The sequence below is a fragment of the Aphis gossypii genome, chromosome 1 (assembly GCF_020184175.1).
Source record: "Aphis gossypii isolate Hap1 chromosome 1, ASM2018417v2, whole genome shotgun sequence".
Taxonomy (NCBI): Eukaryota; Metazoa; Arthropoda; class Insecta; order Hemiptera; family Aphididae; genus Aphis; species Aphis gossypii.
In genome coordinates, this window is record NC_065530.1 from 36,287,954 (window position 1) to 36,307,674 (window position 19,721).

General features: G+C 26.6%; 3 protein-coding genes across 6 annotated transcripts in view; all 3 read left to right on the forward strand.

Moving 5' to 3' along the window:
- The first annotated feature begins 486 nt into the window (after positions 1 to 486).
- Positions 487 to 6,462, forward strand: LOC114126892 (CXXC-type zinc finger protein 1). Of its 2 annotated transcripts, none has more exons than XM_050210909.1 (12): positions 487 to 611; positions 756 to 864; positions 944 to 1,065; positions 1,406 to 1,496; positions 1,591 to 1,693; positions 3,362 to 3,522; positions 3,581 to 3,772; positions 3,835 to 3,972; positions 4,333 to 4,491; positions 4,583 to 4,744; positions 4,921 to 5,058; positions 6,079 to 6,462. In XM_050210909.1, the coding sequence occupies exons 2-12, from the start codon at positions 850 to 852 to the stop codon at positions 6,283 to 6,285; spliced, it is 1,488 nt and encodes a 495-aa protein (XP_050066866.1). In that variant the 5' UTR covers positions 487 to 611; positions 756 to 849; the 3' UTR covers positions 6,286 to 6,462. The 2 variants fall into 2 exon arrangements, with proteins under 2 accessions (XP_050066866.1, XP_050066867.1); XM_050210910.1 differs by having other exon boundaries at positions 528 to 629.
- The window catches only part of LOC114119081 (fatty acid synthase), a 69,168-nt gene continuing 49,990 nt past the window's right edge, over positions 544 to 19,721 (forward strand). For all 3 annotated transcript variants that reach the window (XM_050210906.1, XM_050210905.1, XM_050210907.1), the window contains exon 1: positions 544 to 714. The gene's annotated coding sequence lies outside the window, so the exon portion shown is untranslated. The remainder of the gene's footprint in view (positions 715 to 19,721) is intronic.
- The window catches only part of LOC126555907 (fatty acid synthase-like), a 33,882-nt gene continuing 20,663 nt past the window's right edge, over positions 6,503 to 19,721 (forward strand). The window contains exons 1-3 of the mRNA XM_050210904.1: positions 6,503 to 6,611; positions 10,007 to 10,271; positions 10,356 to 10,508. Of these exons, the coding sequence (XP_050066861.1) occupies positions 10,055 to 10,271; positions 10,356 to 10,508 (370 nt within the window). The 5' untranslated portion in view covers positions 6,503 to 6,611; positions 10,007 to 10,054. The remainder of the gene's footprint in view (positions 6,612 to 10,006; positions 10,272 to 10,355; positions 10,509 to 19,721) is intronic.

Below are 19,721 nucleotides of genomic sequence, written 5' to 3' on the forward strand. Positions count from 1 at the left end.
AAATAATAGTGTTATACTGTACAGCAGAGTGGTACCCATTTGACCACGCTTTTGTTTTTTTTTGTTTTCCCGATTATTTTAAAAAATACTGAACATTTTTATTTTGACCAGCCAAAGTACCAACTAGTTTTACTTTCCTACCAGATAAGATATTGAATTAAAAAAATTAAAGCTTTTTTTTACTATAAATTGTGTACACACATACGACATACCAACAAAACACATCAACACATAATTGTAAAATAAATACATTGAACACTTCACTTAGAATCTAAAATATATTTAAAATATCCAAAAGCGCGGGAAATTTATTAGTACCCTACATTAAACACGAAGAGCGCTAAAGCATAAGTAGATTGTGATTTGTGAGTTTGTGTCTTTGTGACAACAAATAATTCTCCCACTCTGTTTTCAAGATTAACACGATTAATAGATAATACTATGCATATATATTATTATATAATTTATAATTTTTAAATTTGTAATCACTAATCAGTATTCAAATTCAATGAGTTGTAGGCACGGACGCACGGTTAAGATACGTCTTAAATTGTCGTTGTAGTTGTTATAAGTTACGATTATATTAGGCATTTGCTTACAGGCTCTATCTTGTAAGTACTAAGTTGTAGGTAATTAGTACAATCATTTCTACTTTATATTACTCCTATACTATTCCAGATTAGTGATTTCTGTTTAATATTTACTATTGTCTAGGTATATTAAATTTTTTAACACTTTACTTTTATATATGTTAGTTGTTACATATAGAAGAGATGATTGGTGTATCATATTAAAATCTTAGAGTTTATATTATATACCTATTTTACTGATTGACAATACATTGATAATATGCCTCGACTATCCGTAAGTATAATTACATTTGATGTTTATTTAAAATTAAGTATAAATAAAACTACTATACAATGTATTTATCATACTGTAGAAAGAAGAAATTGCCAAGCAATTTATGCTCCCAGAGCGTAAATCTAAAATTGCAACTCTACTTAAACAAGATGGACAGGCATATTGCATTTGTCGATCATCAGACTGTTCTAGATTTATGATGTAAGAATAAAAAATAAATAATTTTATTTTTAATTTAGTATAGTTCACTATATTATTTATATTGCTTTATGGTCTATTTTACTTTTGATGTATATTTGTGCATTATACTTACAATTATGTCACTAAAATTAATAATATGTTGTCATGTTATGACAATATATTATTAATGTTGTTATATAGGTACCTAATTAATAACTGTTTTATTACTTTTAAAGTGAATCATGAAAAAAATAAAGATATTAATTTTTTTTTCTTAATGCTTATTTTGAAGTTGTTTACTTGAGGACTAAACTTAATATATATTTTAAATATTTTTTATTCATGTATTTATTAATTCTAGTGGATGTGATGCATGTGAAGATTGGTATCATGGTGATTGTATTGGAATAACAAGAAAGCAGTCAAAACTTATCAAGCATTATTTTTGTGATGTATGTTCATAATCAATATTTTATAGTTTTGTAGATTATTACACTAATATAAGTAGTACTATTACTATATTATCTAATATCTATATTATTTTAGAAATGTAAATCAGAAGATCCTTCGTTGAAAACAATATTCAAAACATCATTAAGTCGTAGTGATTTTAAAGAAAAAAATGATCATTATGTTGATAGTAAACGAGGTAAATATATTATGTAATAAAATCTATAAACTTAGTATAGTTTGTTAAAAAATATATAATTAATAATTATTAATCAGCATTTGAATTTGATTATAATCTATTGACTATTAATTATTTAGAAACATTGATTTATTGTATGTATACTATATTAAATTATTATTTGTTTTCAAGTGAATATTTAGTCTATAAGCACTTTTACTCTTTAAGTTACAATATGTATAAACATTTTGAGGGTAATGTTAATGTAAAAATTAAATGGGGTGTTTCGTGTTTATAATAAAATAGTAAGTATATATAAACATGTATACAGTAAGTCCTTGTTTAATGTTGCTTCATATAGCGTTATTGTGTTATGTTTTGTTTAATATTTTAATGGTTTCAGTATAACATCATTCATTATACATATATTCATCAAATTTCGTTACATGTATTATGTATCACTTTTGTTATATATCTTTTAATAAGTCGTTACAATTAAGTTATCTAATTTTATCGACATTTTTCAGGTAATACTGTTATTATTTTGATTGATATACTTAGGTACTGTTTTTATTTATTTTAGGTAATATGTACTCTATTTTTGTTATTCACTTTTTTGTTAGAATACATTTTCATTGTTCGACAATACTTTTACTATTTTTTAATTTATGGTTAAGAAGACATTAATATACTCACTTGTATTTTCTCGGTCTTACGTACATACGACATAGACAAATCGTTTTTACTCAGACTGAGTAGAACTCATTTAATTTTGGTTTTAGAGGAAATATACCTGTTATAACATTGAATTGTGATTTCTGAGGACAATATGCTGCATTTTTTTTCAAAAAATTTTAAATTTTGAAAAGTTAAAGGTCATTTACAAATGTTGACATTTTTGCTATTCTAAAACTATAAAATGAACATTACATTGGATATAGTAGAAAAAATGCAGCATCATGCCCTCAGAATTATTGTCATAATTTAATTTTATCATAGATATATTAAATTTACTCTAGAACCAAAATTGAGCAAGTTCTACTCAGTATGCATAAACGCATTTTGTGTAATGTTGTATGGGTGTAAGATGGAGACAACACATGCGGGTATGATGTCCTCTTAATATGGCAACAAAACACCCAGGTTTGTTTTCTATGGTAAAACTTTAATTCTTTCTACAAAACTTGATATTACAAAACGTTTTGAATCTGGTTAGCAACCAGTGGACATTGCTAATCATTATTGTCTTACTCCATCTACTGTCCAAACTATTAAAAGTTATGCTGAAAAATTGAATTATAGTTAATATGTACATAATTGTTATTTATTGGCAGGAGCCCATTGTAATATGGCACATGTAAAAAGTATTTTGATTACCATTTTTTCAGTTAACATCATATTTTCTAAGAACCCGATTTTGATGTTAAATGAGGACTTACTATAATAGTAATATAAATAATAAAATTATTTTATTTACTTTTATGTTAAAAGTTACTTCACAAAATGCTTTTTTGAAAATTTTAGGTTTTATTAATAATTATTTAAAGCTTTTGAATTATTGAAATAAAAATGAAATACAAGTTGAACCAACTATGTTGCTTCTGGCTAATAATATTCAGTAATTTGTCAGAAATTTAATGATTTATTAAGAATGGAATAATAATATAACCACATTTATTTGTATATTAGATAATCGTGAAAAATATCGACCTAAACATAGATCTTGCGGTCATTGTGACAATTGTAAACGAGTTGAAAATTGTGGTTTATGTTTGGGGTGTACTGAAATGCGAAGATTTGGTGGCTCAGATTTATGTGAAAATAAGATATGTTTAAATATCAATAAACAAGTAAGATATTTAATTATTTTTATTTAATATTGATTTTTTAATGTGTCAATTATTATAGGCAAATAGGTCTTTATCCAAGTCTACTAAGAGAAAACGTAAGGATTCTAGTTCTGATGGTGATCATGTAAGTTTGCCATTGTTAAATCGCGATCATTGTTATGGTCCTGGATGTACTCAAATAGCAAGGTATAATTCCAAGTACTGTTCAGACAAATGTGGTTTGAGTTTAGCTAATGCTAGAATTTTTCATGTAAGTTTAGTACGTATATTTATTAACTATAAATAGTTGTTTGATTATAATTATTATTTTAGGTACTACCTCCAAGACTTCAAGAATGGGCTTTATCACCATGTATTGCAGAAGAAACAAATAAAAAGGATCTAGAAGTTGTTAGAAAAGAACAACTGGAAGTTAGAGATATATTAAAAGAATTGGATAAAAGACATAAAGTAATTATATATTAACTATCTTATAAGTTATACACAAGTTTTTGTTGTTTCGGCTATAATTGTCTGTAAAAAATGGTGGTGTGTATGGTAAGCTAAGGAAGGGGTTTAATGCATTCAATTAGTTTATTTTTATTATTTATAAGTTATTATAAAAAATGATTGAAAAATGTATGTAAAAAAAAAATCTTTCAATTTTTTAATCAGTGTTAAAGTACAGTACACATTAAGAAAAAATAGTAATACAAGACAGTTTTTATTTTTTTCTATAGAATTCAGTTGAAAGTTTAGTTTTTCAGTAAAAAAATAAAAATAAAATAGCTAAATAAGTTGAGTACAATACATTTTTAAAATAATTTTTAGGAGCTTGATAAGTTGTTAGAAAAAGCAAAATTATTATCTGTTGATGTAAATCAAGAAGTTCAAGATATCGATGAAGAAATGAGTATGCATTGTGTTACATGTGGACATGAAATACATACAAGAACTGCTGTGAAGCATATGGAAAAATGTTTTAATAAGGTTTGTTTTTAGATCTTTATCACTGAATAATAAATATAGTTACTTATTATTTTATTTATTTTTTTTTAATGATTTCATCTGAACATTTTAGTATGAAAGTCAGTCATCGTTTGGTTCAATTTATAAAACTAGAATTGATGGTAACAATATGTTTTGTGATTTTTATAATTCTTCACAACGTACTTATTGTAAGAGATTGAGAGTTTTATGTCCAGAGCATTTTAAAGATTCAACTGTCATTAGTGATACTGAGGTAAAAATAATTGTTTTGATTATAATAAAATAGTTTTCTTAGTTTATTTACAATTATTTACTTATTTTTGATCTATGTAAAATGTTAATATGTAATTACATATTTATTAAAATTTTCTTTTGTATTTGTACTAAGTATGATAAATTTATATTTAATCATATTTGTTTATGTAATAGGTATGTGGCTGTCCGCTTGTTTCAAATGTTTTCAATTTAACTGGCGAATTTTGCCGTGTGCCTAAGAAAACATGCATAAAACACTATTGCTGGGATAAACTAAGGAGAGCAGAAATTGATATGGAAAGAGTTCGCCAGGTAAACTACATTTATTTTTTATAAATGATGTTTATTAAGTAGATAATAATATAAAACAAATTGAAGTATTGCAGAGCTGATTCATAAAATTGTAATACATTTAATGCATTGATATTTATTTGAAAAGTGTACTCATTTCGAATGATAATTTACTTGTTCTTCTTTCTCTAATAGCAACGATAAATCATTTCATTTTAAAAAAGTTTTTAAGATCTATTATTTTTTAAATAAATATTAAATTTTACAATTTTTGGAATATATACCAATATAGAATTATATTGACTATTTATCTATCACAATTTTAGAATCTAGTAAAGTAATGCATTTATTAACTTTATAATGATGTTTATTTAAAAAAAAAAGATGATTTATCATAGAAAAATAGTAGAATTTCTACGTTGATGGCTATTTTGGTAACAAATTATAAATAGTAAGTATTTTGGGGGTCAAAAAGTAAAATATTCCTAGTATTCAATGTAATTGTAAATACTTAAATTATATACCTAATATTTATATAATTATTTTCTAGGTATGAATTATAAAAAATTTAATCTGAAAGCTTAAAAACTTAATATAAAATTCCTTATAAAGTTCTTATTGCCATCTAAAATATCAATGATACATAATGATATATTTTTTTTATATACAGTCATTTTAAGCTATAATTTAGAAAAATTCATGTATTAAAAAAAAAGGATATTGTTTTTAGTTGAGTATTTAAAAATAAAATTTGATGTACTTGTAGTTTGTTGTATATTATTATATTTTATATTCACAATGTTGTTTTAAAATACAATTTTCTAGCAAAAATGAATCCAACCTATTGTACTTATTTCTAATCCTAATTAATTAAATAAATTACTTTCATATCAATGAATTTAATTTTAATTTTTAACACATACTTAACAGTCACTTTCTAAATAATGAGGTATACTCGACACTTATTGTACAGCAAGATTACCTACTTTCTACCTTTTTAGTATTGTTTTTTAAAATCAAATTAATTTTTTTCTTTTTCAGTGGTTGAAATTAGATGAGTTAGTTGAAAAGGAACGACAGATACGTTATAGAATGTCTTCAAGAGCCGGAGTCTTACCATTAATGCTACACTCTACTTATGACCATGAGTTGATGGAACGTCTAACAGCGGAAGCAAACAATTCTCAACATCAACGTGAAAATAATTCTTGCATTTCTTCAAAATCAACTAATGTATCTGATGAATAGTGTTTCATATAAATTTAAAATAGAGAACAGTGACTTCTTGGTATTTATTCATCTCAACGTTTTATTTTATTGTATTGATTTATTTTTATTCCGAATTTAATACTGAATTTATAATTCAACCACATGGTTTGTCCATTGACCTTGCTGTTAAATTTATTAAATTCATGAATAATTCAATAGTGTGTTTTTTGATTGACTCTTTTTCACCCTGAACTGAGTAAGTTTGTCATTGTGTTTGCCGAGAACCTTCTCGGTACAATTTCAGTAACTGTTGAATCAGTTTTGATTAAAGACATTTTATTTGTTTATATTTTTATCATTGAAAGGTAAGTTACTTTTAATAGTTATTTTTTAATTTTATTTCCATATGCTATCAATATTTACCTATTTATAATAATACTATTTTGTGTTTTAATGGTCAAACTTATAAATAAATTCTTAAGTAATATTTGATTAATTATTTTATTCTCATCGGTTAAGTTGAAATTTTTTTTATAATTGATTAACTCTTAAAACATAACATACATGATGATTGATAAATCTTCAAATTAATTTTAAAATATTCTAAATTAATTTAAATAAAAATAAAATCTGTAAGACAATCTTATATTTTACTTTATTTGTTTTTAAATGCATTTATTAATATTTGTTATTTATTCATCTATATACAAAGTTAAAATATGATATATGTACTGAACGATAAAAATTAGACAAAATCAAAATTTTATTTTTAAAAACCATTTAAATTTTAACTATTATCTATACCAGTGGTTTTCAACCTTTTTGGTTCCACAGACCGCAACCCTTTTTTTTAGTTCTACATTTTTCGAAACCTAGATAAGCTTTAATTATTTTTTTACCATACATAAATTTAATAAATTTAATTTTTATTTTAAAAAGAAGACTTATTGCGATTCAATATTGTTGACCCACAGGTTGAAGACCACTGATTTACACTATGATTGCTATAAGATTGTGTTGAATAAATTTTTGTTTGACAATTATTTAGATACTTAATAACTTTAATTATTTACTAAACTATAATCTGTTATTTTTGTCTTATAAAGATTCAACATAACCAATGTGTATTTAGCAGATTCTATTTTAAGTACAACGTTTAAATATTGAATTATATTGAATATGGTTAATGGTAATATTTTATTATTTTATAGTATTTTAATTTTTAATGCAATATTTTATATACTCACAACTCGTTTGACATTGAATGAATTACTTAAAAAAAATAAAAATATAATATACAATTTTAATTAAGAACACTGAAATACATAATATCTTTTCTTTTAAATTTGATATTAGATTTATTCATATAATTGGTTCTGCTAAATACAAATTTAATATGTTGTATGTATTTTATTTTAATTTTTTTTGTAATAGGTACAGAAATAAATATGTTGTTGTAACATCTTCTTAATTAGAAAAAAAATATTCAAAAAAGGACTAAAATATTAAGCCCCGAATTTTTCGAGTTAAATATCAATAATTTATTATTTAAAAAACTATTCATACTCTATTTTTTGCTAAAAAATATTTGAATACTACAATTTTTGTTAAAATACTGTATGCCATCAATGATAATCTAGCTGAAGAGTTACTTTTTCAATAATTTTAGTAACAAATTTTTACACAGTTTTGTATTATTATTATTATTCTTAAGTTTCTATTATTCTTGACAGGATGAATGCTGTTTTTCTCAAACCTACTCCTTTTGGCTTTTAACTAATAAAATGTGATACGATGTAATTTTAGTAAATAAGACAAGCATAAAAAGAATCTTTGACTACACTTAATCAGTAAAAGTAATAACTATTACCTATATTATTACTAAAATGTTTTTATACAATAGGTTGCTGTACATATTTTTATAAACAAGGTATTTTAAATTAAAAAAAATAATGATGTGGTGCATTTCATTAAATAATAAATGTTAAACAAACAATATTAAAAATATATCGTGATATTGTTCATATTATGAATCATATTATATTTTCTACATTAGATTTAATTCAACTGTAAACAATGATAAATTTATTAGTGCTTAATGTTAAGCTAGGTATATATATATATAATTAGTTAATTTTAAAACCAATATTTGATTTTTATATTAATTATATTTATGCATACCAATACCCAAAAGTTTTAGATCGATAACAACAGATCACCCAACGATTATTATGTAGGTAGGTTATTATCATAATTGAGTATATTCAGCGGTGTATTGATCAAGCTATTATTAAGTTAAACTATTTAGAATTAGGTTTAATAAATAAATAGTTTTTGTGTTGTTATAATTTATTTTTTGTTTAAATTGGTACATGTAGGAAAATAATAAAATATTCCTACCTAATAATATGTGTTAATATAAATATATTCTAATTTATTTATTTTTTAAAATGTAAAGATCTAATACTAAAAGGGTTTGATACTTAATTTAATTTTTATCTGATAATGGTTTTTTACCTAGGTATCAACCTATAAATTTGTGTTTTTGCGATGTAGATTTTAGATATTTATTGGGCATAGAAGTAATATATATGTAGGTATATCACTACTTAATGATTAAAATCCTTTTATTTGATTTTTAAAATTATTCGGACAGTTGTATTTTTGGTAAAAATCTATTTAATTAAATCAAATAATATATAATATTATAAGTATACAAATAACATACAGCTACTAATTTCCACATGTTATTTCATAATTATTCATTTATATCTAAAAAAAGTTAAAAACTTGGATAGTTCATATGCACGCAATAGGTGCTGGGCGTTTAGGTATATACGAGTAAGTACTATATAATTAATAATTAATAAATATCAATTACCTACCAACAATTATTATAAGTAATAACAGTAATAGTCTATAGTCTATACCTATAGATAGGTAGGCTTACCTATGCAAATATAAAATTAATTTTGTTTCTTATTGTTTTTGATTTTATATTGAAATTATTATTTACACTTCCTGTCATCATCAGTGCATAGATTGGCATCTTATTATTTGACGATTTGGGTATTCCTTTAAATTATTATTCCATGTATTTATTTATTTTTTTAATTGTCATTAAGTACTATATTAGGTACTTAAAATCCATCACACTGTATCTATACTGCTTTAATTATTATGTAAGAAAATAAATGTCCTATTTAAATAATTTTAATGCATATTATAGTTTCATCACATCGTATATACGAGCCACCTATTGCAAAACATAAATTATTCGTCCGTCGATTAAAATATAATGATCTACGACCTTAAACGACTATATACAACCTTATACAAATATCTATACGTTACGATCGTACAATTTGCAAATTAATGGCACATCCTGTGATGTATAATATCATTAATGAATAAACATGTGTTTTCACATTGAACACAGTGGCAGTGGCGTCAAGAACATTTTCTTAACAGGGGCAAACATTGAAGTAATGAAGTTACCCACCCACCCACCAATAAAAAAAAACATGCCGATATACTTGTATATTAATTATTAAGAATAATACATTATAAAATTTATAATATTTATACATTAGGTATAATGATAGTTAAATACAAAAATATTGATACGATCTAACAAAATTACCAACCCACCTAAAATTGTTTGGGGAAATTTCATAAAAAAAAAATAAACTCGTGATGCCACTGCTTAAAAAAATGTTTTTTCTGAGTACTTATATCCATTATGTTTTTGGTGTATTAGGTAGGTACCAACTAATGACAATAATTCCGTAAATTTAAGTAAATCAATATGTCGAGACAACAAGCCATAGAACTTAAGATTAAAACAGATAGGGAGATGGCATTGAAGGCCGGTCGCCGTTTGGTAAAATGTGATCCTGAAGATGAAATCGTTATATCGGGGTTTTCTGGTTCTTTTCCAAACTCTGATGGTCTTCCTGATTTCGCCAACAATCTTTTCAATAAAGTCGATTTAACATCAGATGATGACAGAAGATGGACAATTGGTAAAAAATTGAATATTGTTTACGTTAACATTTTGATTATCGGTATATTTTCGATTTATTCAATTAATAACTATATTATTTTAGAACACCCGGAAATCCCTCAGCGAACTGGAAAACTAAATCAAATAAATAAGTTCGATGCAGCATTTTTTGGGATTCATTATAAGCAAGCTCATACTATGGATCCTATGTGTCGTATTATTTTGGAAAAATCTTACGAAGCAATAGTGGACTCAGGTAATAAGCATAATATAATTCTATACAGTTAACTCTTGATATTCAAAATCTTCAGTAATTTGAAACTTTTGATAATTCGAAATAATCGATATCCGGTAAATCTGGTGGTGGCTGAGTATATTATTTAAAGGAAAATCAATACAGATGTCAGGTATACTCCATTATTCAGTTATTTTAAGTACAATTTAGGGTTAACCGGATTTCAACACTTGAAAATTTGATGTCAAACCTGACTAAAGTTTCATCTGTTAGGCGATGTCTTTCCTTAGTTTTCATATACATCATGCTCGAAAATGTACATTCCCATATTATGTAAGTTATTCCAAACATCCAAACACAGATAACATAATATATTTAGTGCTAAATCTCGCAGAAATGGATGTTTTTAAACTGATAATGTTTTCCAAAACGATATAACAATTTCTTTTGTAGATATGATTGTTGGATCTGTTTGCAATTCATATATTTTTAAAATGTTAATTGAAGTGAAGATTTTTGTTTTTCTATTTCAATTGTCATAATAGAATTATTAAATAAATTGATTTGGGAACGCATAAGTTTAACTTCTTCAAATCATCTTTTGAATTGTACGATTAATTAATCTAAGAAGGTAGTGCAATTTTCAAAATTAACTCATAATTTTTTTTTAACTTCACAACATCGAAAATATATTAATTTATTTTCAATAAATATATTTTTATAAATACTCAATTTTTTCTGAATCCATCTTAAAATATAATAATTTGAAAAATTGATGTTTTCTTCTTTGAAGTTGTACATTTAATTTATTTAAATATTGAAAAATATCAGAGTTAATGAACATACAAATTGTTTATCATCCATTTGATTTACAAAATATATAATTTTATTTTGGTTTTGTTATATTTTCCACCTCTTTTATTAATGATCCTTATTGGCGCTAATCCCAACCAATTTTTAATTTTTGTTCAGAAATATCTTCATTTTTTTACGATTTAACAAGGATGCAAAAATATATAATAAAAATCAAGTTTTTTTTATAAATATATTAATAAATAATTATACAGCAACAAAATTTAATTATTTTAATATTTTTTATAAATAATTATTATTTAACAGCCAACAAGTCCATATATTATATTATGTAAATAAATAATTTTGAAATAATTTAAAAATTGAATTGTTTTTCAGCATTATACGTCAATAATGAATAAATCATAGATCATAGTGCACACAAGTTCTCCTCGTAGGTAGGTAGACCTTTTTTCAATTTTTTTTTTTTCAAAATCTACGATCAATAATATTCTAGAAATGTAGAATTCTTCAATATTTTCACTCTTATATTTATTTAACCACTTTATTTAACCTCTTTTATTTAGGTGAACCACTATTAACTTTTAATTTTCAAGTGAAAATCTATATTCTTAAAGTTTCATAAATTAAAGAGCCTATTTTTTTTTTTATAAATTATCACATTCAAATTTTTATTTTTCATTATCCATTAATGAAATATAGCTTCTCAAAGTTAGATAGTTTTGGGAAGTATTTATTAAGTGTAAATGTGTTATAACTCGTCAGTAGATAAGTAGTAATAAGTAATAATATTAGTCTAATTATTGATTATAATTATATATTTATATGACCATTGATAATAAGCTATATGGCAGATAGTAGCAGGTATAAATATTATAACCACTTTCTTCTAAACCATGGGATCGATGGTATAAAATTCATTACTAATATAGTTACTGGATTTGACAAATAAAAATTCTAGTTCTGACGGTGCTAAATAGTACTGATGTTTATCTCTTTAAAAATCTTTTAATAACAATCAACTTTGAGGAGCTATAACTCGTCGACGGATCAACGAAATTTAAAAATTTTAACGTGAAAATTCATGAAAAAAAATTATTAATTTATGCAATTATTAATATATGTTGTCATTTTAAAATCAAAAGTTTATAGTTTTTAGATTCTTAACGAAGTTATGAATGTATTGATTTTACAGTGATATGTGTTTTTTTGTGTCTGTGTATAGCATAACTTGTTGAAATAATTTCAAACTTCAGGGGTGGTTTCCGATGGAAAAGTAAATAGCCTTGGTGCATTATAGGGGTCAAAAGTTATCATTTTCCAACGATTTTTAAAAAAAATCGATTTTCTTATATGGTTGTAACTCAAAAACTAATCACTGTAAAGTGTAAATACTTGCTATTTTCGATTTTTCTGAGAAATTTCTTTTGAAGTATCGATCCAAAAATGTTTGGTGGGTATCCTTAGATATTTCATGTTATTATTTAAATAGGAGAAGATTCATACATTCAGCGCAGTGTAAGTATATATTATAACTAATTCAAAATAAGTCCATGAATCGGCGGCCAAGTTGAGCTCATAGGCGTGGTCTCGTTCTACAATGTCAGCATACCCGATAAGAATTGTTTGACTCGGTTCGGGGACTAAGCATTTGACCATCGCAGACAAAAACTGCTTGCAGCCAAGGCACGGTCTTATTCTGAATTAGGTATGTTAGGCTAATGTGATAATAAAAAATATACGTTCTTTTCGAATAATACTAATAATAATAATAATAATAATAATATTGTATACATATATATATATAATATATATATTATTGTATTTACGTATTCACATATTATGCTAAATATTCATACTAGCAGGAGATCTATGGAGCGGAGAACACAGATTGATACATACAGGAACAGAGGAGAATAATCCAGGTATTGGAGGAGCATAATAACGAGTAAGACTATTGGGAAAAAATTTTAAAGGATTTGTGCCGTATAATGAAAGAATAATTTTAGTGAAGATCGAAACGAAACCTAAGGATACAATCATATTCCAAGTCTACATATCTAATTTAAATAGCATTGAGAGGCAAGTTGAAGAAGTCTATGAAGGAATAGAAAAAGTCATTAAAAAAGTTAAAGAAGATGAAAATTTTATCATTATGGGTGAATGGAACATTGTAGTGGGACAAGAAACCTTGGGCACATAATAGACAATTATGGTGTAGGAAACCGAAATGAAAGAGGAGACAGATTAATAGATTTTTGTTAAAAACATGAGTTAATGATAATAAATGACTATTGCGACCACCATCCAAGAAGAAGGTATACGTGGAAAATGCCGGGTGACATAAGTATACATAAAATTGATTATATTATGGCCAGGAAGAGATTTAAAAACCAAATAAAAGACTGTAGAACCTATCCAGGAGCAGACATAGATAGTTAACAAACCTATTAATGATGAAAAGCAACTAAAGTTCAAGAAAATAATGTCAATGATAAACAAGGATTGATGGTATTTAAACAAATTATAAGAAGAAAAGGCAAATGATATGTTTAAAGAACTTACAAACAATATAAATATAAATGAGAGAACCGACATAAATATTAGGTGGGCTATTATAAAGGGCACAGTGACAGAAGTAGCATCAAAGGTTCCGAAAGAAAATAAAGCCACTGTATCTAAGAAAGAATGGATAACAGCAGAGATAGTAAAGCAAAGGAAAAATGCAAAAGTATAGAGGTTTAAATGAGAACTATTAACAGAGACGCTACGTATAAATCAATAAAAAATTTCTTTAATGATTATAAACTAAAAAGGGGTGCAATAGAAGATAACAACGGGGTGATTATGAGTACAAACGTAAAGGGAAAACATGGAAGGAGTATCCAGAACACCTACACCGGAGACTAGAATGCTTGGACAAGAAATAGAACATAAAAAAGTATTGGAAAGCGGTTTAAATAACGGTGTAGTGAGAGAAGGATTTGATAAATCACTTAGAGATTTTAAAAGGAATAGAGCTGCAGGAATTGACGAAATCCAAGCAGAACTTTTTATAGAATCTGGCGAAAAACTGCGGAATAAGCTTTTTAAACTCATAAAGAAAATATTTGAGTCAGGATAACTTCTTCTAGATTTTGTAAAGTGTAAAATTATTCCTATTCCGAAAAAAGCAACCGCAAATAAATGTGATCAGTACCGTACAATTAGCCTGCAGAAAAAGCATTTGACGATGTCAACTGGTCCATAATGTTCAATATGCTAAAAAGAGCAGGTATAGATGACACTGAAAGACGACTACTCTTTAAACTATATCAGAAGGAAACAGCTGTTATATGATTTGACGAAATTGAAAAGGATGCATACACAAGAAAAGGAGTAAGGCATGGTTGTACTCTCTCACCTAGTATATTCCATGCATATATCCAAGAGGCAATTGACATAATAAAGAGAAAATACTTTTGGGTATAAAGATGAATAGCAGGAAAATTGAAATGCTCCGTTTCGCAGCCGATATTGCAAGAGTAGCAGAAAACAAAGAGAAATTGCAGAGGATGCTGAGATGTATGAAAGAAACGTTTCTCAATGAACGGAACATGGAAATAAATACGAAAAAGACTAAAGTTCTTGTATTTAGCAGGGAAAAAAACATTAAGGCAAGATATATCTGCAAAATAACCAAGAAATAGATAAAATAGAAAAGTTAGTATATTTGGGAAGCAAAATTAGTGAAGATGGCAGAAGTAAAAGAGAAATGATAAATATTTCAAGCTAAGATAGCATTTAACAAAAAAAGGACATTTTATTTTGATAAATATAAGCATACATACCAGGATAAATCTTCTGAAAACATACGTATGGGGTATGATGTTGTATGGCAGAGAAACGTGGACGATAGCAAAAGAGGAACAGAGAAGAATTGGAGCTTTCGAGATGTGGTGTTACATAAGAATACTGAAATTAATTTGGATGGATAAAGTAAGAAAAAAGAAGTATTAGAAAAAAATGTTTGAGAGAAAAATCCTATGGAGTAGTATCAATAAAAGGAGAAAGTATAGATTGGACATGTATTGAGACATGGCGGATTGCTAGGAATAATTATAGAAAGTTGCATAGAAGGTAAAAATGGTAGGGAAAGATCACAAATGGAGTATATGCAACAAATAATAAAGGATCAAGAATGCAATTCTTACGAAGAAACAAAGAGGAAAGCAAGTAATAGGGAAGAATGGAGAATTGCTACAAACCAATCTTAGAATTGAATTCAGAAGAGAGAGAAAGCTCAAAATTAAAAACTTATATACGAAATTAGTTTCGCGGATTTTGAATCACCGGAAAAACATACAATTATTAATTCAAATTTTTTCGAGGTCAACGGTAGTACTAGAAATGCACAACCGAATGAGAATTTATTTTTACCGATACCTAGTAATGGTGTCGTAACACAGAATTATTCGAGAAATCTTAATTAATAAAAATATTCCAAACATTATGTTTGAAGGTACAAATAAATTCATCACGCATAAGTGTGATGACCAGTTAATTATTCTTTATCAAGTTCTAAATCATTATAGCACAGAGGCTAGTTCATAAATATATTTTGAAATAATTAACCGAATTAAAGAGTTCTGTGTAGACAACAAAATTAATAATATTTCTACCATACGGTTTGAAGGTCTGGCCACACTAACCAGTTTCGAACGTGTGAGAAAGATGATAAAATATATTTTCAAAAATTGCGGCATCCACGTTGTTTAGTATAGCGAACAAGACTTTTCCGAAAAGGAAAAGCAAAACACTATCGCCGAATACCACAATACACCCTTGGAATTACATTCGGGAATTCCGAGGACAATTGAATGCATGAAAATGCATTACTAATAGAGGGACTTAAAAGAAAACGTTAAACATTATATACAGAGTTGTGACATTTGCCAGAAAACAAAGTCACATAATAAAACAAAACAACCAATGCTAATAACGATTATGGCAAAAACATTTTTTGATCGAATATGCCTAGGTATAGTAGAACCTTTATCTAGTACTCCGTTGAACAATATGTTTATTTTAACTATTTAGGACGAGCTAAACCGTTATTTTCTAGCCGTGGCCTTACCTAGTACTGACTCAACAACAGTAGCGCAGGCTTTCGTTGAATTTTTTGTGTGTATTCATGGGATACCAACTTCATTTTTAACCGATTGTGGGACAAATTTTTTATAGGATATTTTTAAACAAACATGTAAACTTTTGAAAATTGATAAGCATACAAGGCCACATCGTGGCTCCAATGGTTATTTAGAACGCTCTCATAAGACACTTAAAACATATTTACGCAGTTTTGTGGACAAGGACAACAGTTGGGATAATTTATTATGTTATGCAATGTTTACGCACAATACACCAGTACACACATCTACAGGGTTCACTCCGTAATCCGTACCTATGAGTTAATTTTTGGGAAAAAATCTAACATTCCCACTGCATTTCTTAAAGAACCCGAACCGCAATATAATAACGAAAATTATGCTATAGATCTTAAACGGATTATGCAAAAATCACAAAAGGTAGGTAGTGCGAAATAGTTTAATTGATAAAAAGAACATTAACAAAAACAATTATGACAAATCGATGAATCCTATCACTATTCATGTAGGAGATAAAGTGCTAATTAAAGAACAAAATAAACGTAACACCTTAAGTCAAAGTAGGACAGGCCCTTTTGAGGTAACACACGTACACGAAAATGAAAACGTAACAATTAAAGAAGGACCCAAGGACTATCGTATTCATAAGAATAATATAAAAAAATATTTTGAAAAAATCTTGTAAACATAACGTTATTGACACTTTTAGAATAACGACCAATAATTTTTACATTATCAATTTCGAATTCACGAACATGGATCGGACCAATTTGGTGCTAATTTCCGGGGCTATTTCGAATAGTTTCGAACAATTCAAAGTAAATAAACTAGAAGGTAAACCATTTGTTTTCATTCGAAATTTTGAAGTAATCAAAGTCGACGAAAACCAATTTAAGAAAACGGTGGAATCCATCGTTCGCATTTTCAAAAACAAAAACAAAGAAACATGTATATTTCATTCGCACAACTGTACGATAGTCTTAACGCAATTATTAACGTACTTAACTCGTGTTATATAAACCAATATATTCAGAAGGACACTTCAACGCCTGTTTTCGTTACCTGGAATGAGTAAACCGGCAAGACATTTTTAAACAATTGCGATTTAAAACATCTGTTGCTAAATATAACTACATACTACGTAAATCTAGATAAGGAATATGTAATATGACTAATATAAGAACGCACTTAAATAATAATTATTCACGAATTTCCATTACGAACATTCGACAAACTAGGCCAACAACTTAATTTAAACGAAACTCACTCGTTAATAAGTGGTAAAACACACAAATTGTTTTTTAAACTACCTACATAACCAATGCACAGACCTAATGTTAACAATGTGTATTTTTGACAAACTGATACGACGTATAAAGTACATTAATTTAATTAACCAATTATTAGTAGAGTATTAATATAAATTATCTTTACACAAATTAAATTGTTTCAGGACAATTTTAACATTGATACTTTATTGTTTTGGAGTGAGCACACAGCGATTCATCGACAACAAACTTGTACAAAAATCGGGTATATATTATGAAAATTTTGGACTTACTAAGATAATAACCACCACATGTAACCGCGTATATTAACATAACAGATTATGAACAGCGATGGGGGAAAATTGGCAAATTTATGAACGATACGCAAGTTATATATGTGCCTTCCTTAAAAATAAGCAGCACGACTATTATATGGATTATGTAACGCGAAATGTATGAATAGGTTTAATGTACTTTTTTTTTATAGATTCTCAGGCAATAATGAAAATCAACTTAAACTTATAGATGAACAAATTAAAGTTATGAAACTTAAAAAGGAACAAGAAGATTAAGCATTATCAAGCGTAAAAATTAAAACAACTTCACTAATCTTAAGAATAGTACTGTTGAGCAATTTATGAAAAATTATCTTTTAATACATTTTAATTACGCAACATTAGTACTTACTAAATATATTTACAAAACAGACACTTTACTAAAGACAATACAAATGGCTAAATTAGGACAAATGCACCCTATTTTGTGATCATCGAATGACCTTTCAGAGCAACTCAGAGATATTAAAATATCTTCACCCACAGATACAGAGTAACCAATCGAACTTGACATAACAAACGCATATGAATTACTTAGACTTTCAGAGTTGACAATGTATTGTTCAGATAACAATATTATATTTATAATAATATTACCTTTAGTATATCAAAATGAATTAACATTGTAATTCCAAAACTAGTATGTAAGTTAGCGAATTGTGTTTATAAAACCAAGTTATAAGTTTTTAGCGATAAGTAAGACAAAAGAATTATATTCAACTTATAATTAGTTTCATTATTCAGTTCATAAAGCCACTCATAATTTTCTTTTGTGTCCAGAAATTAACCAATTACATCCTAGAAATACAAGATCAATATGTGAAGTACAACTACTACAGGATCCAATCAACGTACCAGAGAGTTGTGAAATAAGACAGATTTATACGAATACAACTATCTTTCACAAATTTGAACTTCAAAACGCATAATATATATATCCAGCGGAAAAACAATTTTCGTTACACGCGATTCAGATAAGGAATTAAGTAGTCATATGATAGAAGGGGTATAGGAATACTGTGAATGAAGCTTATAAGGAATACGCAATACGAGATGTGTTGATACCAGGTGAAACCAGTTAAGAAGCATATTCAGACTTTATACTGAAATCAATAATACAAACTTATAAAAACATGACCAATTTATCAACAATGGAAATCAAACACATTTTAAATAACAGAATGGGCGATTTAAATGAAATCTCAAACACACAGAGTTATTTACAATTTTTTAATAATAATATACTTAGCTTTAAGAAAATTAAGTTTAAAATGAACATATATGAATATTGAATATATGTTAATATTAGTAATATCAATAGGAGGTTGTGGTTTTTTTTTTTAGTATTACTAAGTTTATAGCGAAAACAGAACAAGAAGAAATACGGAAAAACACGCCGCAGTGGTTTACTAAAACGAACAAAGAACAATAACACCAAGTTCACTGACACAGTCAATACTCGAACAATATATGGACGAACCGGGGGAACAAGCAGTATCACTTTATCCGAAAATGAAGACTCCATATTAAAATTACAAAAATTGGAATTTTTGTTCTTAGAGGGGAGGGATGTAGTAATCCGGATGGTTATGTTCATTATTCACTCCGAGTGATTGTAAAGTGTTTATATTATACTTTATTACCTATTGTGGTATTGGAAAATCGCCATAT

Excerpts from the sequence above, each read along its gene's own strand:
- LOC114126892 (XM_050210909.1), top strand. Across the intron at positions 1,694-3,361 it reads TTATGTTGATAGTAAACGAG|ATAATCGTGAAAAATATCGA; the intron begins GTAAATATATTA and ends TTTGTATATTAG. Across the intron at positions 3,973-4,332 it reads AATTGGATAAAAGACATAAA|GAGCTTGATAAGTTGTTAGA; the intron begins GTAATTATATAT and ends AATAATTTTTAG.